Raw genomic sequence first — 25,410 nt, forward strand, 5'->3', positions numbered from 1 at the left:
GCTGCCCAATCGCGAGCGCGCGCCGCGGCCTCCGCAGGGCGGCGGGACCCGGCGGGGGGGGAGCCCGCGGCAGGAGCAGCAGCAGGAGGAGGAGGAGGAGGAGGCGGCGGCAGCGCGCGGCCGGGCCGGGCCGGGCCCGGGGAGCGGCGGCAGCGGCGGGTAAGGGCGGCCTGCCCCGAGCCGAGCCGAGCCGCGCCGCGGGGCCGCCCCGTGTTTTGTTTCCGTTTCTCCGCGGTGCCGCCGGCCTCATTTCCGTTTCGGGTTCAAACGGCGCCGGGGTGGAGGGGGGAGCACGGGGGGGGCGCCATGGGGCTCGGGGGCGGCCGGGTGCGCAGCCAGGGAACCGGGACGGGACGGGACGGGACGGGCGGGACCGCGGAGCTGCGCCCCTGGCCGCGGAGGCCGGGTAGGGGCAGCCGGCAGAAGCCAGAGGGCTGCGGGTGCCGCCCGCATCGCGTGTGCGCGCGGCCTGCGAGCTGCTCCCGGCCAGCCCGGCTGCTGGAGCTGCCCCGGGCTGAGCTGCAGAGCGCAGAGAGGGCCCGGGGAGCTGGGCAGGGGCAGCGGGTGTCAGTGCTCTCAGAGAAAGCAGTGCAGGCGGTGGTTCGTGCGTGTCTTGCTGGTTTTTTATTTTTTAATCATGTAGGCAGTTGCTGTACTAGATGTCTCTCTGGGCATCTCTCTTATGGAGAGTCGCTGGGCATGCCAGTCTTCTCTTTGTAGCAATTTCTGGCGAGCTGCTGGCCTGCGTGTATTTGTGTAGTCCCATCTGTGTGTGTCTGCTTTCAGCCTCTGTGCAGTCCTGTAGCAGCAAGTTTCACTGGGCTTCTTGTGAGATGCCTGTGTTGTCCTAAACATGCTGCTTGGTAATGTTATCAGCAGTCGATTATTCACTCTTTAAGAGAGTGAATACTTTTCCCCACTGGTCTTCTCCAGACTGTTCTATGACTTCACGTATTTGGGTAACGTTATTCTTCCTCTTTCCACCCTGCCATCTCCCTTTCTTGCGTTTGTGCTCAATGGAGCTGTCTTTTTTCCTCTTTCTCTACCTGCTGTCTGTGCCTGTGCTCACCTTTTCTACCTCCCTAGGGTAACCAGGAGTTAGGCTGTTGCATAGCCTGCAAGGTGCAACTGCATAATGTAGAAAGGCAAACTGTCTTTGAAGCGTGAGTGAGCTGCCACTAGTCCAGCTGCCAATTGAGAGTCCAGTCCACAAGGACTCCAAAAACGTATTACCTAATTCTATATGTTTCCAGTTACAGCGTTCCTATAATATTTACTCAATGCACATGACTTTGCATTTACCAATATTGAATATTTTCTTTCATCAGTCGTTCAAGACCTTGAGTTCTTTCAAGAGTTCTTCAGATTCCTAATAAATAAGTCATGAACATGTCAAATAGCAGAAATTATAGCCCAACCCTTTTCGCAGCCTAGCTAGTAAACTCCCTTCCTCACAAAAAATAACTTATTTCTGTTGTTTTGGACTTTTACTTCTTCTTTTTTTTTTTTTTTTTTCTAATTTGATTAATACATGAGGTTGTTTGTTTGTTTGTTTGTTTGGTGTAGTACCAGTTAGCTTCCCTGGGAGATTTCAGTAAGGCACTTTGCTCAAATGTTAATTTCCAAAAATCTTAACAGTTGACCAGCTCACCTATAGCATCAGTTCCTTCAGAGAGATTTGGTTAAGCTTGTCTACATTCTTCAGAAACGGTGTTTCATTCTTTCCCATTTAGTATGAGGATGATCTACAAAGTTAGGTGATATGGAAAGTTCAGTGAACCCATCCCTTACAGCTCAGGGGTTTTCAGAGCTAGATGTGAGAGTGGAACAGATTCTGGTTTTGGCGGTGAGATGTTAATGAGGTGCTGTTTACTTCCTGCCTAGCTCTCATAGCTTCTTACAGATTGACATCAGATACAACACTTGATTTCTTCTGGTAACAAAACTAATTTTACATAATAGTTTTTGAAGGGCTTTATAAGACGTGCAGTTTGGATTCCTTTAAACCATCTCTGTAAAACTGCATGACTTGTTTACTGTTCATTTTGAGAAGAATTTAAAAATCTTGTATTAACGGGTTTGGGATAAATGAGTCCATCAGAAAGAATGATTCCAGGATTGAAACCTTGCTAGCCTCTTCTGTTATGAAGACAAAGATAGTACGTAGCATAAAAATATGCATTAACTTTCAAAGAACTTTAAAAAGTTATTTGGCTTATTCCAGAAGCATTCAGTAAGTAGGGATGCTTCCAAGGAAACAAAGCTTTGCACTCAGTGTTTATGTCTGTTCAGAGTCCTGAATTCGTCCCATGGAACATCCGTAGGAGAAACAGGTATTGTCATCTACTTTGTGAAATCTGTATTAGGTTTTGTTTTTCTTTTTTTTTTTTAAGTGAATTCTTAGCTTTAAAAAGCTGCCTAGGTATTTGGTTCAAAAATTTTGGGTAGTATACAAAACATTGTCAAGTTTTGTTGGTCTGTGACTTATGAAAAAAAATTCTTTTCTGTTCATAGCTCTGTTTTCAAGACGTTTTAGCCATGACTAAGAGAGATGCAGAAGAGTTGATAGAAATAGAAATTGATGGAACTGAGAAACAGGAATGCACTGAAGAAAGGTAGGTACTGTCTTCACTTTGGGGGGATCATTAGGCTATGATTTATTTATTTGGTGTGTTCTACTGATTTCAGGTTTGTGGTTGCACATGCTAAGTTCAGTTACTCAGATTTATTATTAGGTATCGTGTAATGCTTCAGAGATGGCCATGATTATGAAATAAGTGCAAGTGTTTCTAGCTCAGCTAAAGTAACTTGAAACTGGCTGAAGTAACTGGATCACTGTTGTCTCCACATTCCTGCACTTGATCACTTCCATAGATTTTCAGCTTTCTTGCTGGATACAAAGCTTGTCGTTTTGCTTGTACTCTCTTCAGTTTTTCTAATGCAATTAAGTGGTGGTTTCTTGAAGTGGAAATGTAGCCCACTATTGGAAACCAGTATAGTGCTGCCATAGAATCGTACAGTGTTCTGAATTGGAAGAGACTCACAAAGAATCATGGACTCCAACTCCTGTCTGATTTTTGGGTGGTCTTGTGTGGAGACCATGTGTCTGAGAGCCTTGTGCAAGTGCTTCTTGAACTCCTGCACGCTCGGTGCTGTGACCACTGCCCTAGGGAGCCTGTCCCAGTGCCTGACCACCTCTGGGTGCAGACCCTTACCCCCAGCCTGACCCTCCCCTGTCCCAGCTCCATGCCGTTCCCTCAGGTCCTGTCGCTGTCCCCAGAGAGCAGAGCTCAGCGCCTGCCCCTCTGCTCCCCTCATGAGGAAGCTGCAGGCTGCCATGAGGCCTCCCCTCAGCCTGCTCTGCTCGGGGCTGAACAAGCCAAGGGACCTCAGCCGCTCCTCACACATCTTGCCTTATAGACCCTTCACCATCTCCATAGCCCTCCTTTGGACACTCTCTGATGGTTTTATGTCCTTTTTGTACTGTGGGTCCCAAAACTGCACAGAGCAGAGCAAAACAATTCCTTCCCTCAACCAGCTAGCCATGCGGTGCCGTGCTTGATGCACCCAAGAGTACGGTTGACCCTCCTGGCTGCCAGGGCACGCTGCTGACTGCTATTCAATGTGCCAGCAACCAGAACCCCCGAATCCCTTTCTGCAGGGCTGCCTTCCAGCCTCTCATCCCACATTCTATCATAATCTTAGTTGCCTAAATCCCAAACCATTTTATTTATCTCTTCCTAGGTTCTTAGTAGTTCTCTTTCTTTCCACTACTTTAATGTCTGTAGGAGTGTGTTTACATGTACTAAAAAACTGTCAGTTTCTCCAGTCCATTGTTATTCAGTGTCCCTTTTTTAAAGGAGCAGAAATTATATTCTGTATATTGTGACTGTATTGTTAACAGGGCCCTGTAAACTGCAGATACCAAAGTCGCTTTTGCTGCAGTTACCTCAGCCTAGTTTTTTCTTCCAAGAGCTTCCCTCTTAATTTTCACAACTGTTTTTGAAAATACAGAGATGCAGTTAATGCATTTGGAAGAAATAACTGAGGCTGGTAGATGACCTGCTCTGTAAGAACCTTTTTTGGAGAACTGTTTCAAAAACATTCATTATTTTGTCCTTATTCTGAGCTCAGTGTGTATTTTTATTATATATGACCTGACTGTGTCCATATACTTTCTGATTTCCTTTCTGCAAATGGATATTTTGGAATGCCTATGCCAATAGTGTCATCAATTTAATGCAAGATAGCCATGATACCTAGATAATGTTTCCTTCAAGGTTATATGTTGCTGTAGTCCTTTCTGGCATCTCTTGTAGGTGTTAAGCTTATCCTTATGCTGACTAGTTCAAAGATGTGGATGGTTATTCTTTATGAGAGGGAATGCTTTCTTCCTTCTTTGTTCCCTGCCTGTTAAGTTTCTGTATTTGTTTTTTGACATGGATCTTTTAAATACAGTCTACACAAGGTACTAGAATTATTTTAACTGCATGCAGGTTATATATATAATATATATATAACAATATATAATATATTAATCATAACTTCATGTCTTGGAAACACCATTCTGAAAATAATGTAGCCTAGCTTTGGAACTGTGACATGACTTTTTTTACTAAAAAAAAAAGGGGGGGGAAGAGTTACAGTTGTCAAATTTGGTCACGTTGATTTTACAATTTATGCTCTACCTGTCTGTATTGTGCAAGCTTTATTAACATACAGATAATGAGTTATTGTTTTCTTTTGGTACTTAAGCATTGTTGAGCAAACCTACACCACAGCAGAATTTGTGAGTCAAGCTATTGATATCAATGAACCAATTGGAAATCTTAAGAAGTTGCTGGAACCCAGGTTGCAATGTTCCTTGGATGCACATGAAATATGTCTGCAAGATATCCAGGTAAATTGAAAGGTTATGGCAGATTTAAACTCTTGCAAGAGAAGCTTTTTACTTTGTCCCCGTCTTTCATTGTTCATTGAATTCACACTTGAACTCCGTATTGCAACGTACAAAATTAAGTTTATGTCAGCTTCCTTATCATCGAACCGTTTAATATGTATGTGCAAATTGAGTATGAATAACATCAAAAAGCTTAGGGGGATTGTTTTATAAGGGGGGGATGACACCCCCTTACCTAAAAGGGAAAAAAACACTAAGTGAAAGATGAATGAGGGCAATGACAATGACTGTATAAGGAAAGAGTTGAGGTATCCCACATCGTTTGTTGCTGTCTGAACATCCAAGAGTCTAATCTAGCTTTGAATCTGAATGAAGTAGGAAGATTCTTACGGTAGTCAGGCGCATAGATAGCACAATATTTGAAGAAATTCCCTGCCCACCTATTTCTACAAGCATCACCATATATTAGACAGTATAACTGCCCAAGGTATAACTGAATAAGAGTTTGTTACAACATTAAGACTAATACGTCTGTTTGCTTTTTTTCAAGCTGGACCCAGATCGAAGCCTTTTTGATCAAGGAGTAAAAACGGATGGAACAGTACAGCTCAGTGTGCAAGTGATATCTAGGCAAGGTAAGCAGTTACATTTGTCTGTTTTATGGACCAATTAATACTGCAGGAGTGCTTGTGAGCAAACCCAATCCCCTACTCTTTCTAGTTGTAAATTGATGGTAATATAGCTTCAGAATGTCTTTTTCATTGTGTGCTGTGGTTATGTGTAGAAGTGATTAAAATAGATGTCATGAACTGATGCCATGCAAAATGTCTTATGAAAATTTGTATCAATTTCAAAGCAAAATTTGTGGATCAAAAAGCCATAGTTACCTAGAATATAAGTCTTTCATTAAAAGTGACTAGTTAGTCGTATCAGACAAAGTATCTAAGCAAGCAAAGGATTTTCATCTAGGTAGGCAACGGTGTCATCTCAGTGAAGAGTACGAGCTTGTGTGTTTTGTGAATTATTAGATCATGAGAGTTTATGTAGTTAATGGAAAATGAGTATGAAAGGCTAGGATCACTATCAACTGTCTTTTTTGGATGGGAGCTTGGGGTAAACCATTAAGACAGAGGGGCGTTTACCATCTTGGTAGGTATAAGTTGATGCATGTCTCCAGCTGTTTGTAGCAGCATTTGCACCAAGATTTCCCATTGTTGAATCCCTAGCAATTAGTAGCTTTACAGTTCTTTGTGTACTGTTCTTCTCCTTTGTCCCCTCGATGTGCCTGGATCGAAGTACTGCCACCACCTGCTGAGAACAGTGTCCATACGGGGCTCTAGGAAACAGCTATGGATGTTGCTGTATTTTCAAATCATCAGTGGCGACAAGTTCCTATTGCAGTAGGGTATCTTTGATTATCTGTTCTTGAATTAATGCCAGCAAAGTACATTAGCAAAATTTGGGGTTCACGTTTGTTTTATTGTTGCTTCAGTACAGATGAGACAGAAGAAAGCCTGTCTGTTTTAACTGTATTTAAACAGTATTCAGCAGGACTGAGGATTTGCATTTAATGCTGCGTCAGGTGTCAAGTGCTAGATTGCATCCTCAGTTCCCCGTAGGTAATAGTGATTGAAGTATCTTTCTTGTTTCTTTGTTTTAGAAATAAATAGAAATATTCTTGGGTTATTGTATTAGAATAACTGCTCTTAATTCAAGTCCAGTAGCTTGTAGTATGCAGTACTCAGCCTTCCAATTTCAGAAGGATGCAGGTGATACATATCTTCACTACTAGCTTCTATTTTCTTCCTGTGCTTTCTTTTTATTTATTTTAACATAAACTTGACGTGCATGACCATATAGCTAAAGGAGTAAAGGAGCTTTTTTTTTTTTTTTCCCCCCCCTCATTAAAAGCAACATCTTAGTATTAAGTACTTTTGTCTAACATCAGAACATTCCTCAATGTTGTTTTTCAGGTCATGATACGTGTTATGTGAGCAACTTTTAAGAAAACTGCCTGTTGAATGTGGTTAAGTATAGCAGAAAATGACAAAACAAATGGCATGGATACAAGTAATGTAGAAGAGATGAACTTGTTACTCTGACTGCAGTGTCCCTTTGAGCCAGAGGGGGGAAAAACTAATTCTTGTGCAATTCCTCTATTTGTCTTCTATTCCACAAATGAGGTCTCACTGAAAGAGTTTTTTGGCTATTTATTTATTTTCCCCCATCTTGTGTCATTTATAGAATTAAGCTAGCGATATTCACTGGTGTTAATCCTTGCTCTGGAGTGGACTCCAGAAGAGACAAGCTGTTAGTCAGTTCACATGTTCTATCAGATTTTGGTTAGACATCTGTAAATTCAAAGAAATAAATACCAACTGGAATCTAGTCTGTTGTAGCTCTTTTGCAGTATTTCATACAAAGATACCTTATAATAAGTTATGGCAGGTGAAATATTAGCAAAAATGCAAAAAGGCTGCAGTGCACTTAATGGATTGGCATTGCCACTACTGCATAATGCGTAAGGTGTTTTTTGTGTGTGTGTGTGTTTTTGTTTGTTTGTTTGTTTTACTTCTCCTGTTATATCCTTTTAGTAAAAAGGCCATTCTTTCATTCCACCTTGTTTTAACTACCTTCTCCTAGCTTAAAGAATGGAGATGTATGTGGTTTTCCTACAATTGTGGAAACAGCTATTTTTGAGCACAGCCCTGTTCCGTACTTCTGTCAAGTAAGCCTCTTGCAAGTCTATGGAGAGACAAGTAACTGCATTGCATCATATGTCAAAGAATATGAAAGAATCTTTAATTTTGAAGACCTCCATAGAGACCATTTTTGCCTTTTTTATGTAGACGCAAGTAATACCAGATCAAGGATTTCTCCTGCTTGTCAGAGTGCAGATAATATCAGATTAACATTTTACCAACCTTAAACTGTAAAGGTTGATTGGTGTTTTCTCTTGAGATATGCTAAAATTGATTCTGACCTTTTATTTTGCTTATCCCTGCTCCCCTCCCCCCCCCTTTTTTTTTTTGAGAGGAAAGAAGGAGAAAAGGAAAAAAAGGTGGTGAATTCCAGTGTTTGGTATGGTGTAGGATGAAATCTTTCTTGCCTGTTTTACCTCCTTAATCACCACAGTAGAGGCAGCAAGGTAGAATGGGAGTAACTCTTCACACTGGTTGCCCAGAGATGATCTGTGTGGGACATGTCCTAACATTGAAGGAGTTACTATGGCAGCAGGGAACTGTCTGTCAGACATTGTATTAAGCAATTGGAGAAGAGAGACCTGTATTTTGTATCTGGGTGATGTTTTTTGCTTTGTTTCTTGTTTGTGAGGTATACAAACAGGTAGTTCAGTTAACCTGGCATTAAAATTGATTGCATACCACATACAAACATGAACAGGTCAAGGGAGTGTTTGTGAATGAAGGTATCTGTAGCAGTTCTTTTTGTTAAGCCCAATTCTTTTATGTATGTCGAAAGCACACCTGCAAGATTAACATTTTTCTGAACAGATGCTGCTCTGCAGACTTTCTGAATACTTGACTTAAAAAGTTAGTGTCCAGCTGCTCTGGGAATTTCTCAGAGCAAAGGAATTTCCACATAGCTGTGCAGTGTTTACAGAGATTTGGGACTAAGCAGTGATAAGGATGGGAGGTCCTTTGTATTTAAGTACCTGAAGACCGAGTCCTGTTCTAAGTGTGTAACTTCTCATTTGACCACGTTTTCTAAACTGTTTTAGCAATAACTAGGCTTTTATTGTTTTTAGTATGAAAAGGAAGGATTTGTAAGTGTAGTGTGAACTGTACTGATCTAGATTAAAGGTGCAGTCTGGTTCATGTCCTCTCTCTGGCTGTAGTTAATACCAGGCATTTAGAGAACAAAATCAGGTTGCCTGCAGATCAGTCCTATCCTAGTTTGCAGTGACAGGACTTGTGGTGTAGGCAACATTTAAACATGTTTTGATAGCTAAACTCCTTGAATTCTTGTATTTTTTGGACCAGTGTATACTTCTGGGATGTGATATTCTATACCATTATGTCCCACAATTTGCATGCTGTCCATGGAAGACAAGACATAAAGACTGGACATTCATTTGGGTTTCATGTTGCATTAGGTTACATGGCATTCTGCTACTTCACAGCACTTCTAAGCTGATTGATTCCTCTACAGAGATATATCACTATCTCCATGTATGATTTGTGGATAAAGCAGTAGATTCACAGTTCTTTCGACATGTAGTTTGACAGACAGGGAGTTATTTTGTGGAGCAATAGTGAACTGTTCCTCTCTAGAAGCTTTTTCTCTTCTCTTTTGAAGATCAAAAATAGAACCCTTAGTGTTCCCCTTATCTGTTTCTGTCTGACTTTCAAACAAGCCTGTGCTGAACGTTAAGCTTGGATGGCCTACTTTAAACACTTGCTGTGCCAGGTGAGGTTCTTGTCTGCTTTATGTTCATGTTTGTTTCTTCATCTAATCCATCACTTACTAGTTGTATACATCTACTTTCACTTCCTTAATTTCATATTGCTGTATGTTGTACCTGTTAATTTATTTTCTTTGCTTCACTGGGCCTTAGAACTTTTTGGTATGAATCTGTTGCATAAACATGAAAACAGTAGCTCTGATGTTTGCAGTCTGGTAATCAAAAGCAGAAGTAGGCCTGCAAAAAATGATTTGAAATAATAAGTTATTTCTATATAGCTAAAAGTATATAAGTAGTAAATATAATGTGGATCTTCAAGTTTCTTGAGTGTCACTTCAGGGTAAACTGCTCAGTGTGTGGGTTCATGTTTTAAATACGCTTAAAATTAATTTCTTTAAAGGAGAAACAATACTTTTCAGCAGAGATTATTACACTGTTCTAATTAGGTTTATAGAGGAACAATACCAGAAGTTTATCATACTTAAGGAGACTTTTCTTAAGCTATTTTAGTGCTTTGAAAAGATGCTGAATTGGCAGCACTATGAACAAAATCTATCTTGGCAAATAACAGGTAAAGGACAGCAAGGTTGTCAGCAGCACAGTTGTTTTTTTTCAGAATGTGACAATGACCAAATCACCAAGAGGAGGAGTACCTCATTCTTGTACTACAAAGGGTAGTATTTGTCTTGCATCCACAGTAAATTTCTGATAAAGGAGAAAAATAAACCTTTTCTTGAATCAGAGTACCAAAAATTACCACATTTTCTAATTGTCATTTTCTCAGTTGATTTTTAATCTAAAATCATGCACTGGGAGAGGAAGTACACTTAATGTTCATGAGTAGAATGAAATGCTTCATTTTAACAGCAAAACTATGGTTTTACCCCAAGTGGAGTAGGGTTTAAGAAGAAAAAAGGGGGGGAGGAATATAACTGACATTGCATGTCTTCACAAGTTTGCATTAAAGCTTGCAGGTGAATAAGATGTACATATGGTCTTTGTAGTTTTCCTTTTCTAACATTTGTCTCAAGTTAAATTGCTGTTAAAGTCTATACTTATCAAAAATATTTAGTTTGTTCTCACTTACACTATGGGTAAGTATTCTATTTATTCTTCTTTACAAACTGAGTGGGTTGTGGTTTTAGATCTTAAGGCTGTGTCACATACAGAATCCATGTGTCACATTAAGCTGTAGTATCAGTTAGGAGATACACAAAGCAGTACCTCATGGCACAAAAACGCTGAGGTTATCCTAACAGTGTGATGTTCTGTGAATCCTCCTTGTCAACTGCCTAACTCTATAGTCAATGTCTTTAAGGTCAAAATAAACAATAAACAATAAAATAGAATTTTACAGATCAATGCACCCCTAAAAGTGGTGAAGGAATGTGCAGTCATGTTTGATGTAAATCTGCTAAAGAAGTGCATTTGTTTTTTGTCATTATAATGGAAGTGATGCATCAGAAAAATGAAAATAAGTTAGTTTAGTATATTACGATGGGCAGGATCTTCTACTTGGTCTGTTCTCACACGTGCTTGGTGACAGGACAAGGGAAAGTGGGCTAAAGTTGTGCCAGGGGAGGTTTAGGTTGGATATTAGGAAGAACTTCTTTACTGAAAGGGTTGGACATTGGAATGTGCTGTTCAGGGAAGTGGTGGAGTCACCATCCCCGGAGGTCTTTAAAAGACGTTTAGATGTTGAACTTAGAGATATGGTTTAGTGGAGGACTTGTTAGTGTTAGGTCAGAGGTTGGACTAGGTGATCTTGGAGGTCTCTTTCAACCTAAATGATTCTGTGATTCTGTGAAATTTGGTAAGGTACGAATTGGACAAAATGCATTCTCAGGAGACCACAGAGGGGATGACAATACAAAGCATTAGTGGCATTTCTGAGTGAATTCTTTGTTGTGGAGTGCAGGCGTATCTCCAAACTCCACAGTCAAACTTCTTAAGTGACAGAAATAAAAGTAAAGAAAATGAATAACTGATAAAACTAAAAATCAAAATTTTTTTTTATTATTATTTTCTTTTAACTTGCTGTTGAATGCACTGCTTCCTGCAGGGCACTTTGAGAGAAAATGTTAACACTTATGTAGATGGTGGGGAAGTACTGTAAAGGTTGAAAGTAATACCTGTTGGTGGGGGGAGGGAGGCAGATGCTTGGGGGTTTTTGTTTGTTTGGGGGTTTTGGTTGATTGTTTTTGGCCCCATACGTTTCTTAAAGAACACAAACTTTTATGTATATGCCCACGTGCTCATCCATACGGAATAATGAAAAAAAAAGATGAAACTGTAACACCAGGGGAGAAAAGAGGGACAGCTTTATATTCACTTTATATTCTGTATAATGGACTACATAGTTCTCATTTAGGAGACTTGCAGAAATACGGTGATCATTCTTTTCAATCATGCTTCTTTCCTAAGTATTCTAACACTTACTGATTTTGCAAAGCTTTTAAACATTTTTTTTGTTATATTTGCGTTCTTATCGTTTTGTTTGTTCTATCTACACCTAGGGATAGAGCCCAAGTTAAATATCCTTGAAATTGTGAAGCCTGTGGAAACTGTGGAGGTAGTGATTGATCCAGATGCTCATCATGCAGAAGCTGAAGCTCACCTTGTTGAGGAAGCTCAAGTGATAACCTTAGATGGAACCAAACACATCACAACCATTTCAGATGAGACCTCTGAACAGGTGACACGATGGGCTGCAGCTCTGGAAGGCTACAGAAAAGAGCAGGAGCGCCTCGGAATACCCTATGGTAATAATACCTGTTTGTGAAGTGGGCAAATGTTGGCTGGTTCTTCGGGTTGTTGGTGGTTTTGTATTTGGGGAATTTTCTATTTGGTGTGGAGGGGTTGCACATATTTTTCATACATGATAATTAACTTTGGTTATATAATTAAAGAGTTCTGGTACCTCTGAGGAGACTTGTAATTGTATGGGTAAATGCAATACAAATATCTCTGCATAGGAGAAAGCTAAAGAGAACCATCATCAAAGCTTCAAGTACTTTGATTAAAATCATGCTTTTTGCTCCAGAACCTTCTTGTTGTTACAGATTTCAGAAAGCAGTTTTCTTCCTTCTCCTTAAAAATGTGTATGTTAGTGATAAAGCTCTTCACGCATCTGAAGTTGAATTGTACTCTGTGATCAGACTTGCAGAACTAGAGTGTGTTTGGAAAGGAAGGTACTTGAAAGTGCTTAAAAATTCCAGTGAAGTCACGGGACTTTGCAGGCAGGACATGTAGCTCTCCCAATGTCTCAAACATATTTTTCATAACTAAAGCAGTGGCTTTTTGATGCCTTTTTATTGTTCTCATAAACAAGTAGCTCCAAAATAGCTTTTATCATGCTCTGTCTGTTGATAGTCAAGGATTGGATGCAGAATGTTTGTGAGGATGAAAGCCATTATCAGAGCAGTCTTGAACATTCTTTAGCGTGCTCTCCTGTATAATATGGGAAGAAAGTTACTTAAAACCATGTTGAATAAAGTTGTTAGTAAGCTTTATTAAGTTATGTTGCTTTAAGAAAAACTCTAAAATCCACAACTGTCTTCCATGCAAAATTTTTCAGGGAAATCCTACTAGTTTATTATGGTAGAGATCTCTGTATTAAGAATAGGAATGTTTGCTACCACAGGAATGAGCTAAACTGTCATCATAGAATGAGTAAAATGTTAAGTACTGTTTGAGTTCATGTTGCAGGGACTTGGGTTGAAATAAGGCACCGTAAAATTTTCTATTATGTTATAGTCAGAGATTTCTGAGAATATTAAGGTTCTTATGGAGTCCCAAAAAAAGCCTTTTCTCAACACTTATAATAAGTATCTAAATTTAATCTTAATCTTAATTTGTAAATAAGTATCTTAAAAAATGGAAAGAGAGGACAGATGGAAAGAGTTGTGAGGCTTGGTTCTGTGCAGTGTTCTGAAATTACTCATCTGAAATTCTCAAATCTTTGCAAAAGATTGGTATGTTGGTAGTAAAATTCAAGTCCAAGCAGTAAATAATAATCAGCACGAGGAAAGGTTCAGTATCTTCATCCTTACAGGTTTATTTTTTTTATTTTTTCCCACAAATGGAAAACTAGCTTTTAGCAGGTCTTTAAACTTTTGTGGCTTTCCTGTTGTGTTATGTTTTGGTGGGCTTTACCAGAGATTACAGATTCACAGCTCTTAAAGTTATTTCTGCTAATGGAATCCAGAAGCTTGGTACCATAGCAGAGGTTCCTAGCAAGAATTAAAGTATTAATTTGTATGAGAAATAAAGCCAGAAAATAGAGCAGCAGAAAGATGATAACCATGTCTCTCCTTAATGTTACATATTTATCTTTATGGAAGTAATTGAAAACATACCATCGCAGGACTTTGACTGAATATAAGCACTGACTGGTGTAGAAGCATACTCTTTTTTTTTTTTTTTTTTTTTAAAAAAAAAAAAAAAAGGGGGAGATAACAAGAACACCAACATAAGGGTTGAAAAAGGTCTGCAGAGATGGTCACATGGAAAAAACAAGCTCTAGGTTACTTGTCTGAACCCTGTGGATCAATAGCCATGTGTGTTTAATTCTTGTAAATTACAGTAAGGCCTGTTTCTGTACCCTCCCTGCTGAGGAACTGTGTGGTATGCAGTGAGATGTATTTCAGTTTCATTTCCCTCTCTTTCTCTCTTTTTTTTTTTTTCTCCCCCCACCCCAGACCCTGTGCAGTGGTCAACAGACCAGGTGCTCCACTGGGTGGTGTGGGTGATGAAGGAGTTCAGCATGTCAGACATTGACCTTAATGCACTCAGCATTCCTGGGCGTGAGCTCTGCAGCCTCACTCAAGAAGACTTCTTCCAGCGAGTCCCACGTGGAGAAATTCTCTGGAGTCATTTGGAACTTCTTCGGAAGTGTATGGGATGTCTTTCTGTAACCAACTTTACTTAATTCCTTTCCCATCTTCTCTTTTATTTTTGCTTAAAATTAAATCAGCTGTGAGCAGCTCTTTTTTCTCCACTTCATAATAGCAGTATAAATAAGGGCAACAACACAAGATAACAGGAGGTATTACTGAGAATGTCGGCTGTTACAAAGCATGTCTGCATACTAAACAGTTTCCCCATTTTTCATCAAACTTCATAACTAGGAGGGATGAAGTAGTGACTGATGAGTCCTTTTTTTTGTAAGTTCTCTTTTTTCTTAGTTTATGCTTCTCCTGAATTGGACAGCTTTATAATTAAATATTGATTGTGAGTTATTTAATGTACATCTCTGTCTCACATAGAATTGAAGAGTATTAAGCATAGGCAATGAAGTCCTTACACTGTGCACAGCCTGACTGATAAGTGATGTATTTGTATGTGCATTAATACGCTTTTAGATTTACCATGCTTGAATATAACGTGGCAGAACAAACTATTTCAATCTCAATTTACATTAAATAGATAATGGCTTTAGGGGATGAAGAATGAAAAAGATATTTTGAAATTCATCATAAACACAGTTATTTCTAAAAATTGAATGACAGACATTAAATGTTTATACATACCTATAAGACCATGAGCTGTGCACGTCTCTTGCAAACTAATACAAAGTGTTGGCTTTTCTTCCATCTGTGAAATATGAAAGTGTTTGATATGCAAGTGAAGGTGAAGGTAAACTTGAAGTTTGTGGGTTGAATAAGAACTTAATTGTTCTTCTTTTTGATCTGCAGATGTGTTGGCTAGTCAAGAACACTCTGGAGAAATAGCAACTGTTACTATTGATCAGCGTAAGTATTTCTGCCAGCAGTTAATTTATACAATTAACCATTTGCAAGTTTGGCACTATGCTTCGGTTCCACGCCATAATGGTACAACAGTCAGAAAAGCACTAGAGAGAATAGTTCTCTTTAAAATACACCCCCAATTCTCCGCTCTTCAAACTTCAAAGCAAAATTTTTGGTTTCTCAGTATTTTGTTACTGTCTGAAAAATGTTGTATGACCCGAACTATGGAACTTTCTAAACCGTTTTGGACAGTAGGTTTTCTGGTCTAGGGATACATACTTGAGGACTCCAGAGGTTTTGGTATTTGAGAATATATATTAAATTACTGAAGGGATAAATTAAAATTTATCAATTTTGATTTCAAAATAAAATGTTTCCAAAAAGAATTGAAAGTGTATGAAAGAGAAGACTTGTTTGGAAAGCAATACAAGGAAAAAATGTTTGAAATTTTCTTCTAGCTGTGTCATCAATTATTAAAATTGATCAGTTTCCAGAAGTCTTAAGCAGCTTACGTGTTAAATAGATGGACTATGTATTCTGTCCTTGGTTTGAGTCTAGTTAAAATCCACCTAGGGTAGGGCATTTGAATCATCTTACACCATAGCAATAGCAGGTTATTTCATTGTTTGAATAGCAAATATGAAGGATTGCACAATGACTGTAAAGAAGATTGTATTAAGGTAAAGGAACAGCATGAAATTGAAATTCAAGGCTTGAGATGTTTTTAACAGACATGTCTAGTACACATGGTAGTAGACTAAAGCTAGTGTTATATCTACAACACAGCATCTTTATTACAACTCTAAAACCGGAGTTTTTACTGTAAGCAGTAAAAAAAAAAAAAAAAAATTCTTGGCATTGTGATTTATACAGCATGTATATTTTTAACAGTGGAAAAAAACCTACCTCCTAATATTATAATGTAGATAATAAATAATACATGCCTATGCATCTGACGTTTCTTCATCAGCAATTTATAATTTATATTCTGCAATGTTTTCTGCTTTACAGCTGTGCAGATTATTCCAGCATCTGTACAGCCTGCAACCCCGACCACCATTAAAGTAATAAACAGCAGTGCAAAGGCAGCTAAAGTACAGAGAGCTCCAAGGATCTCTGGGGAAGATAGAAGTTCCCCTGGGAACAGAACAGGTATTGTCTACATTATTTTTAAATGCAAATGAGCTAAACATTCATTAATTTGAGTTACAGTTTTGTAGAATGCATCTTTGTCACTCTGGTTATAATGTTTGTAGAAAAATCCATATAGATAGAAAAAAGGGACTGTTACCTACAAAACATATCTCAAGCACATGCAAACCTGGCAGGTTCGTTAGCTCTAACAGGTGCTGTTAGCATGGTCCCACAGCTTTTGAATCTTCCTGACACAGAGCAGATAGAGCTAGCCATAGTAAATAAAATGCCCACAATTTTTTCTCTTCCTGTAGCTTAACAGTCTGTCCTCTCAAACCATTACATAGCACTTACTCCAGCATTTAACTTTTCCACATTCCATTTGCAGAAGGGAGAGAAAATAAACTGTAGGTTGCAGAAACCTAGTCTAGCTACTGCTTGATCTGTTTGCCTACCCCTGTTCAGCCCCAAGCTCCTTCCTTTGTGATGGCCTCAGAATATAGCAAGCCTCAGATTTCTGTTCTGTTAAGTGAATACACCTTCTGGAAAATGGCAAGCTAAATCTGCAGTTTATTTTCAGAATTACTGGTATTCATATATACCATTTGATCATTAATAACTCATCTAATTCTTTGTTTCTTGCTATCATTTTTGCTTTGATTATCCCTACTGCTGCAGATCTGTTAAATCCTTTGTTCTGTTAAATCCCTTTCTTTTCTTAGCTTTTTTTTTTTTTGCTTGTTTGAGAAAGTCTATTTGGAAGTCTATTTTGTTGTTCACGATTTTTAGGCCCAGAATTTATCATCTTATATCAGTGGGAAACACTCTGGGTTTCTTCTTTTAGGCATTAGGTCTGCTATCCATATCTCATTGAGAATTCAGAAAATTAACTGCATATACTTGAGTTAAAAAGAAATGTAATGATTGTACATGAAAGATGTTATATAGACTTAAGCTGTGGTTCGTGGGTATTTTTTGTTTTCCTATCGCTAATATTTCACGTAGAAAGTTAGAGAATAAACAATCATTTGAAAAAAAATATATCTATTTGTATGTGTGCCTGAAGAGGAATAAACAGTCTGTGCTAAATCTGTTGTATTTCAGGGATGGATGTGTGCCTAAATGACTATTTGTCATTTTGTTTTCATTTTTTTTTCTTCCTAAGTTATAGAAACAAGTATATGAGAAGTCTTGTTTTGCATAATACTCAGTTTCTTTTTGCATAGATTAATATTGGTATTGCAAGAAAGGATTGTGGTGTTTTTATTGTAGAGGAGAAGAAATTTTCCTTACATCATACATTTTGTGCTATTTGCTTTAATATGTTGGTTGAACATTTTTAGCCTTGATGGGAACATAAAAAGGGCTACTTGAAATGGATCTTGTTGTTCCTCTATCAACAGGAAATAATGGCCAGATCCAGTTGTGGCAGTTTTTATTAGAACTTCTCACTGACAAGGATGCTCGGGACTGTATTTCTTGGGTTGGTGATGAAGGAGAGTTTAAATTGAACCAACCTGAACTGGTTGCACAAAAATGGGGTCAGCGCAAAAACAAACCCACAATGAACTATGAGAAGCTTAGTCGGGCTTTGAGGTAAGAAATTTAGAAACTGATCAGGTCTAAACTGTTTTGTTTCATCTTGGCTACTTTTTTTTTTCTCCAAGTATCATAATGCAAGTCTTGTGTGTGTGTTTTTCAGTAAGGGGATAAACAGATGCTTTGAAGATACTCCTTCCTATTAGGTCATACTTTTCTTTGTAGCAGCTAGTGCAATAAATTTTTGAACATTTGAAAACTTTATTTTTTCAAGATTATTGAACTCTGACATGACAGTCAATTTGTGCAGCTCACAAATATATTTTTGGATGTATCTTCAGCATTTATGCTTTCACTAGCATGCCAAACTGCTCATTAATGGGGAAAGATGCATAAATATGTGAATACTCTGAATTACTGATTTATATTTTGCAGTTTACTTGTTCATGTTCCTCTTGCTTGTGTTTTATAAAGCAGATATTCCTCTGTAATGATTTGTTTCATGCTGTCTTCATTCCATTGTGATTTCTGTAGTTTGACATTGGTAAAAAGAATTTGTATTACTGAATCACTGTAGACAACGTAGCTGGGGAATAGGGAAGAATGCAAATAGATGAATTTTATACTTTTTCCCAGTTAATTTGGCCTCTGGAAGCATTAGAAAATTCATCCAAGTTCTCTTAAATCGTTGAGATTGAGTTTCTTATTTCTTATTCAGATATGATCAGCTTTCAAGAAAGGTATTTGCAGCATTAGGCAATAAATATTTAAGCAGTTTTGAGAACTCTATATGAGTAAAGTTATATGTCGGTTGAAGTCATATGCAAGATTTACTTTTAATCACTTCCACTTTTGGCTACGTTATCCTTCTAGAAGGAAGTAAACTCATCTATGGTTGTTTAGAAAACATCAAATTCTCTTTAAATATACCTCTGTAAGAAATGATGCTAATACTGGGGGAGGATGTAAGCTACTGACTATGCCATTCATGGTTTTATAAAGAATGACTGCTCCCTATCTCATTTACATGAACAGGAGGCATGAAAAGAAATTGGCAGGCAGCAAATACATAGCCTAAACTTTTTTTTTTTGTCTTTTAACTCCTTTAGGCGCATTGTTGTGGACATCTAAATCATTGTATGAGTTTGAGGCAAGTGGACAAATTAATGAAAAAAATACTTTGAGGGGTATTAAATACAGAACGGTGGAACTCCTGGAAGTTCTTGAGCCCCAGGTCTTTGAAAGCGAGGAAGAGCATTATTAAATATCTCCTCTACTTCAATGCTTTTCCTTAGTCATCTGCTTTTGGTTCATTTGAGTAATTATTCTGTTCTAGATAGATCTTAAGTCTGAACTCATATGGCTGTCCTTGCAATCTTAATATTTATATTTTAAACTAGAGCATTACTTTTTTTCATAGGATCACAGAATCCCATGACTGGGAAGGGCCTCAGGAGGCCTGTGGTCCAACCTGGCACAAGGCTGCTCAGGGCCTATTTCTGGGCAGATCTTGAATCTTCCACAAGCCTCCACAACCTCACTGGGCAATCTCTCCCACTACTTGCCTGTCTTCTGGGGGAAAAAGTCCTCATATCCAGTTTCAACTTCTACTGTTTCAGTTTATGCTGTTCTTTTTTTATTTTTTGTTTGTTTGGTTTTTTTTTTCCTTGTCCTTCTGCTGTGTGCCATTATGAGGATTGTGGCTTTTTCTTCTCAGTGACCCCTCCGTAGGTGTTGGGACCTGTCTAACTGGTAGGTCCCTTTGAAGCCCTCTCTGAGCTAAATAGCCCTGTTCCTTCAACCTTCTTGCAGTGGAAGTGCTCCAGCCCCAACTATCACAAGGGCCCTTGACAGAACTTGCCTCAGTTTGTCTGTTTTTCTTGTACTGGGGAACTCAAAACTGAACATGGTATTCTAGATATGCTCTCGTGAGCGCCAACTAAAGAGTAGTGACTTCCCTTCACCTCTCAGCTGCACTTCTGTTTGTGCTGCCCAGGCCACTTTGGGCTGTCTCCACCCCCAGGACATGCTGCTGCTCTGTGCTCAGCTTGCAGTTAATGCAGGTGCTCAGGGCCTTTTCCCACTAGGTAGAGCCTCTCCCCAGACAGACAGTCCCCAGCCTGTATCATTGCAATACCATTCCCATATTTCCTGCTTGCTTTTCTGAATCTATTCATTTATGCACTGAAGGTATATGTGAAAACTTTCTGGAACATCAAATCGTATAAACAATGCTAATGGTTTTGGGGTTTTGTCAACAAACTATGCAGAAGATCTCAAAGGCAGCTGAAGAACTCTGGGATAATGCTCTTATTGCTGGGATATTAAACAGATGTCTGCATACTAATTTGCATAAATCACTATTAGGGAAGTTTTGCATTGATATTTCAGTCAGAATTACAAAAATGACATTCCACAAAGTTTTGCCATTTTGGCAGCTGCGTCAATATTGACATGTTTTCTAACACTTGAATGTCTGAAGGGATATTTAATGCCTCTTACTACTACTGAGATAAACAGTGTTGTCAAGCCAAACTTTTATTAAAACAAAAGTGGTAATATGTTTTGTTTACTAATGTACTGAAATCATCATGTCAGTTTTGATTAGTACCAGAAATGATGTTGATATTATTAAATGTGCTAAATTTTCTGCCCAGCTGCAGGAAAATCAGGCAGTATCTTCCTGAAAAAAAGGAATAGCAGCTTTTTTTGTTACATACAAGTTGGTGAATGTTCTAAAATCAGCATCTGCCTAATTACCCAGTAGGGAAGTGAGACTTGAAGAGAAAGAATTCATCTCCTGTATTATTCTGAAACAAAGTGCTCGTGCAACTCAAAAGATTCCAACAACTAAGGATTTCTAAACTTGCATGGGTATTTTAGCTCTATATTTGTGGTTTTGAATAGGCAAGTGCTGTAACCAGAAATGTATTCAACATAATACTAATACATATATGTGTGTGTGTGTATATCATATAGCTTCAATTCTAATTGGATTGTTTCTATCATGAGATGTGGGAATCTTGCATGGTTTGGTCCTTTTCATAAATGCTGAATTTGAAGTGTCAAAAAAAAAAATAGTTGCTTTCTTAGTAATTTACCTATTTTCCCCTAGACCTTGGAGACTAAAGTTAGTCTTTTACTTGACTTGATTCTACTGGTAAATGAGAAATATCTTTACTGTACCAGCATGTCACTCAGAGGATTGAGTCAAGGCAGTCAAGAAATCTCTGCTGTCCTGTACAACATCTGGGTGATGGTTTTGAGGAAACTAAATTGTGTGCCAGGATTTTTAATTTTTTTAAATTTATCACAGATTTGTTAAGCTCATCAAGTCCAAGTTATTTCCTAACTACTTAGGTTTTCTTAATGAGAAATATGATGTGCATTGAATTAATCCCTGCAGTCAGACAAGAACGGCAACAAAACTGTAAATGCTGGCTTCTTTATTTTAGTGATACTACCTAAATACTTATACTGTAATGTCTCTTGAATGCAATGGGGTCATATAGGGTTTGTTATCTTTTCTGCATCTCTGCTCAGTGCGATAACTCTTCTGTGACATAAGGTAAAAAGTGTTCATAGTTTGAGAAATCATTTTAGTTGTAAATAAAGGCAGAGGACATTGTTTAGCAAGTAGTAACTATTAAAAAAGTGTGCTTCTATAGTTCTTTCTTTTAAAAGTCATTCTCTTCCTTGTTTTTAGTAGCGTAAAAACCACAATACTAATTTTCAAGCTGTTTCCAACATAAACAGTTTGTCTCGGAAAAGTGGAGGTGAATAAAGAAGGCGAAGGACAATAACGAGGGAGGAGATAACATTTTCTTATTAAGGCAAAGCACTATATAAACTTTATTCCCCTGTCCCCATAAGCTGTTTTGACTTTCTCCAGCTTAAAAATGGCCTTGGTGCTTTCTACAGTTCATAATATAATTATTGTGGTTTGTTTTCACTTAACATATCAAGGTGCAGGGAAAACTTTCAACCTTCTTCCCTTTTCTTATGGGGGGAAAAAAAAGAGACTAAATGTTATCTTGGTATATGAAATTACATGAGAACATTGATGTGCAAAGGATTCATGTTTTGGTGTCCAAGTGTTGCTAAGTAAATGACTGTGTATGGAAGTTAGAGATGCTGAAAACTTAATTTGATTTTTTTTTTTCTTTTTACAGATATTACTATGATGGAGACATGATCTGCAAAGTACAAGGCAAGAGGTTTGTCTACAAATTTGTCTGCGACTTGAAAACTCTGATTGGATACAGCGCGGCAGAGTTGAATCGGTTGGTTACAGAATGTGAGCAAAAGAAACTGGCCAAGATGCAGCTTCACGGCATTGCTCAGCCAGTTACAGCAGTAGCACTAGCTACAGCATCCCTGCAAACAGAGAAAGATAATTGAGCACTAGGACCTAAAAGTGGGAGCTTGAGGCCTTTCCTATATAACCAGAGCAGTTGCTCTTAGTTTTATCAGAATTTGAAGCTTCTTCTGTTTCTTCACAGTACAATACAGTGCATGATTTTCTACAAAGAACTGGGACTGCCATAAATTTGGATCTTTTAACAGCATATATTTCAGTGTAAGTTAAGGGATCACTGCAGCTTCTGCAACTTTGAGTCAGGGCCTCTATGGTATACAATCTGAAATTGGTGAGAAAAGTTGAACTGGTCAGTGTTCTGTGCCCACAGCTCTATGAAATATTTTTTGCAGTGCTTTTAACAAAAATGAAGTACGTACAGTAAGCAGGCTGATCAGTTTGTCTGGGTTCAGTTCTTTCCAGTCTTTTGTTCTCTGCTGACCTACCAAATGGAATTTGATGCTTTCAAAGTTAAAACATGTTCATTATTTTCATTTAATCAAGCAGAGTTGAAAGACATATTAAACATTACAAAGCATCAGGTTCTTAAAATGACTTCCGTGTTTATAAGCAAAGGAAACTAAGACTAGACCGAACTGAAGATCTGTGCTGAAGAAGGAGATCCAGGTTTAGATCTGGCTTAGGTGAAAAGCCAATTATGAGTATTCATTGTAATATGTAGATAATATGCGTGTATGAGGGCAAGTACTTACCTGTTTTGAAAGACATTGTTGATGCTAGACATTTAACAAAAAACAAAAAAACAACAAAAAAAAAAACCTCCCTCCCTTGCTCCCCCATCAGGTGATTTGAAAACTTGAAAAAATATCCCTTGCCCAAAGAGTAGTTTGCTTTGGTGGGGTTTCTTTAATGCTCTGTTCTGCAAGGTTCTCGTACCTTCATGGTAGTCAACCTTAGTAACTGAAGACCTAAGTTAATCACAGTCAGTAGTCCCTTCCTGTTTAGAAACAAAATGCAAATTGGAAATAGTTTTAAAGAGAACTGAAGTTTGATTTCCAAATTATTGTACAGTCTGACGTATATAAAAATACAAAGATGTGTAACTTTTATTTAAAATTAATTTCTTTCTGAACTTCAGATGATGTTTTTGAAGCTTCATAAGCCAAATGTATGCTCCAGAACTGGGTGCAATTCGAAGTCTGGATGATGAATAGAAATAGTTGGAATGTATTCTGAATCCTGAGACACTAGTATAGAGAGTAGTTCATGCAGATGTGCAGTAAAAAGTAGGCTGCAATGTTTGAGTTTCTATATTGATGCCTATTGGACTTCTTCCTTTTGATGTCTGAAAATAGCGTTTTTTTGTTTTGGTTTTGCCCCTTCATGTTATTAAACAGTATAAATATTTATGGTACAAGGCATATTTTCCAACTTTTTCTAATTGACTCCCCTTCCCCCTTCCAAACACTTCACAGTTAATTAAAATGAAAATGGTTAAGGGAAAACTTTTAATTCAGTGGGAGTGAGCTACCCTTATACCTTAAATCAAAAGTGCTTGTACAGAGAGTTTCTAAACATAAAACTTCTTTATATTGAGTACTGGGCTGTTGCTCTTGATCTGAAAAGGAATGGTCATACTTGCAGTCAGAGGGCAGGAAATACAGAATACTCTTTTTTGATGTTTATTTTAAAAATGCATTGAGGACAAACTTGTTTTGTTTTATAGATGGATGTTCATCTGCAGATAGCTTTTGATACATTAGAAATCTTGCATGCATTTCTAGTCTGCTTTTTTCATTACCTCCACAGTTATAACATTTTCTTGACAGATTCTTTCAATAACTTTTAATATTGTTTTCTTTCTTGGGTGCTTAAAGCACTCCATCTGCTGAGCACGTTGACTTTTTTTTTTAAACATTTTTTTTTAAACCCTGAGCAAAGTATGTGTCTGTCACAAGAGGTCAATTGTCAATCCATTTCTTACTGTTAAAATAGTCTAATTCCAAGACAAGTGTTTGCGGTGACTAGCGCAAATAGATGTAGATTTGCTTACTACTAATAAGATGAAGCTGATAGTTCAGTGGCAGCAACAATGTATATAACACTGCTCCATTACTAAACAAAAATCCAAAACAAGTCACTAGTTACATTTAGCAGAGTTCACGAAAAGGCCTTTTAAAATACAGTACAAAAAGAAGAGCTTAAAATATTTTTACTAAATAGAGCTGGACTGCAGTAGGATAAACTAATAGCAAAGTTGAAATGTAATATCAATACTTTATCCCCCGAATGTTCTTATTACATAATAAGCCCTCTAGGGAGAAGTTCTGATATCACACTTTCTTTGTAAATATATCCGATTTATTATTTTGAAGCTTTTCAGTGGGTATGATACAGTCCTTTGGGTTTTTTATTGTGGGATCATCTGCTTTTCCACCTTCTTCGAATTAGTAAAGAAGAAATTTTTAAAGTTATAAAATCAGTCACATTTTCTGTAGTTGAGGGAGAAACCTGTGACTAACTTGATGTCTTCAATGAAATAAAAGATGTAGAATATATTGTCGAGAGTTGTTCTGTTGCTGCCAGAAGGAAAACACAGAAAGAATATTCCCATTTTTTTGTAAAACAGGTTTTTTGCATACTTTTTACTCTTTAAATAAAGACACTTATACTCTGCTAAAATTATGTATTTCTTTTGTTTTGCATTTTTTTGGTAATTTTACATGAAACAATTATTTTCTATTTTTACTCTAAAATATTTGTGCAGAAAATGTCAATATAGTAAAATAAAAATGTTATATGGCTAATGCTTGTTTACTTCTTAATTTTTCAGAAAGCCATCTGTAATGTTCATGCACAAACAGTTTAAGGATTAACACATGTACTTCGTTCTCATTACTTTTAAGATCACTAGCTAGTTACAGGAAGAAGGAAAATGACCATAGTGTCCGAAGATGCTGTAACAGCTTTCTTTAACATCTTCATTGTAAACCTCAAACTGGTGCTTTTATAAAAATAATGATGGAAACTTAACAGTAGGACAAAATGGAACCAAGTAGAGCACCAATGTTACGTTTTTAAGGGTATCTAAATTGGAAAGATTAATGTTGAGCTGTAAATTGAATACGTCCCAGCAAGGAGTTTGTTTCATTCTTGCAGATAGTCTCACTTAATTTCATGTGGCCTGCTAACTCAGTAGTGAGTAGCGTTCTTAAAAAGAAAATCAAATTCTGTTTGCACTCTTACTACATTATTTTTAAATTGTGTCTTGATAGAAATCTTCTCATACCTTTTAAGTCATCCGTCTGGGCTGCCAAGTTCAGTATGGAAATATTTAGTCATCTTT

At 37.8% G+C, this 25,410-nt stretch overlaps 1 protein-coding gene across 2 annotated transcripts; it reads left to right on the top strand.

Moving 5' to 3' along the window:
* The first annotated feature begins 2 nt into the window (after positions 1–2).
* Positions 3–24,871, top strand: GABPA (GA binding protein transcription factor subunit alpha). Of its 2 annotated transcripts, none has more exons than XM_027449264.3 (10): positions 3–159; positions 2,515–2,615; positions 4,756–4,900; positions 5,451–5,535; positions 11,840–12,085; positions 14,024–14,218; positions 15,020–15,076; positions 16,085–16,225; positions 17,611–17,803; positions 21,919–24,871. In XM_027449264.3, exons 2-10 carry the CDS (start codon positions 2,539–2,541, stop codon positions 22,145–22,147), a joined length of 1,368 nt encoding a protein of 455 aa, XP_027305065.1. In that variant the 5' UTR covers positions 3–159; positions 2,515–2,538; the 3' UTR covers positions 22,148–24,871. The 2 variants fall into 2 exon arrangements, with proteins under 2 accessions (XP_027305065.1, XP_005011496.1); XM_005011439.5 differs by lacking the exon at positions 3–159 and adding an exon at positions 319–2,333.
* Positions 24,872–25,410: the final 539 nt, after the last annotated feature.

This window comes from Anas platyrhynchos, chromosome 1 (genome assembly GCF_047663525.1).
Source record: "Anas platyrhynchos isolate ZD024472 breed Pekin duck chromosome 1, IASCAAS_PekinDuck_T2T, whole genome shotgun sequence".
Classification (NCBI taxonomy): domain Eukaryota; kingdom Metazoa; phylum Chordata; class Aves; order Anseriformes; family Anatidae; genus Anas; species Anas platyrhynchos.

Excerpts from the sequence above, each read along its gene's own strand:
- GABPA (XM_027449264.3), top strand. The coding sequence starts at position 2,539 with ATGACTAAGAGAGATGCAGAAGAGTTGATAGAAATAGAAATTGATGGA. Across the intron at positions 16,226-17,610 it reads TTCCCCTGGGAACAGAACAG|GAAATAATGGCCAGATCCAG; the intron begins GTATTGTCTACA and ends CTCTATCAACAG. Across the intron at positions 17,804-21,918 it reads AAGCTTAGTCGGGCTTTGAG|ATATTACTATGATGGAGACA; the intron begins GTAAGAAATTTA and ends TTCTTTTTACAG.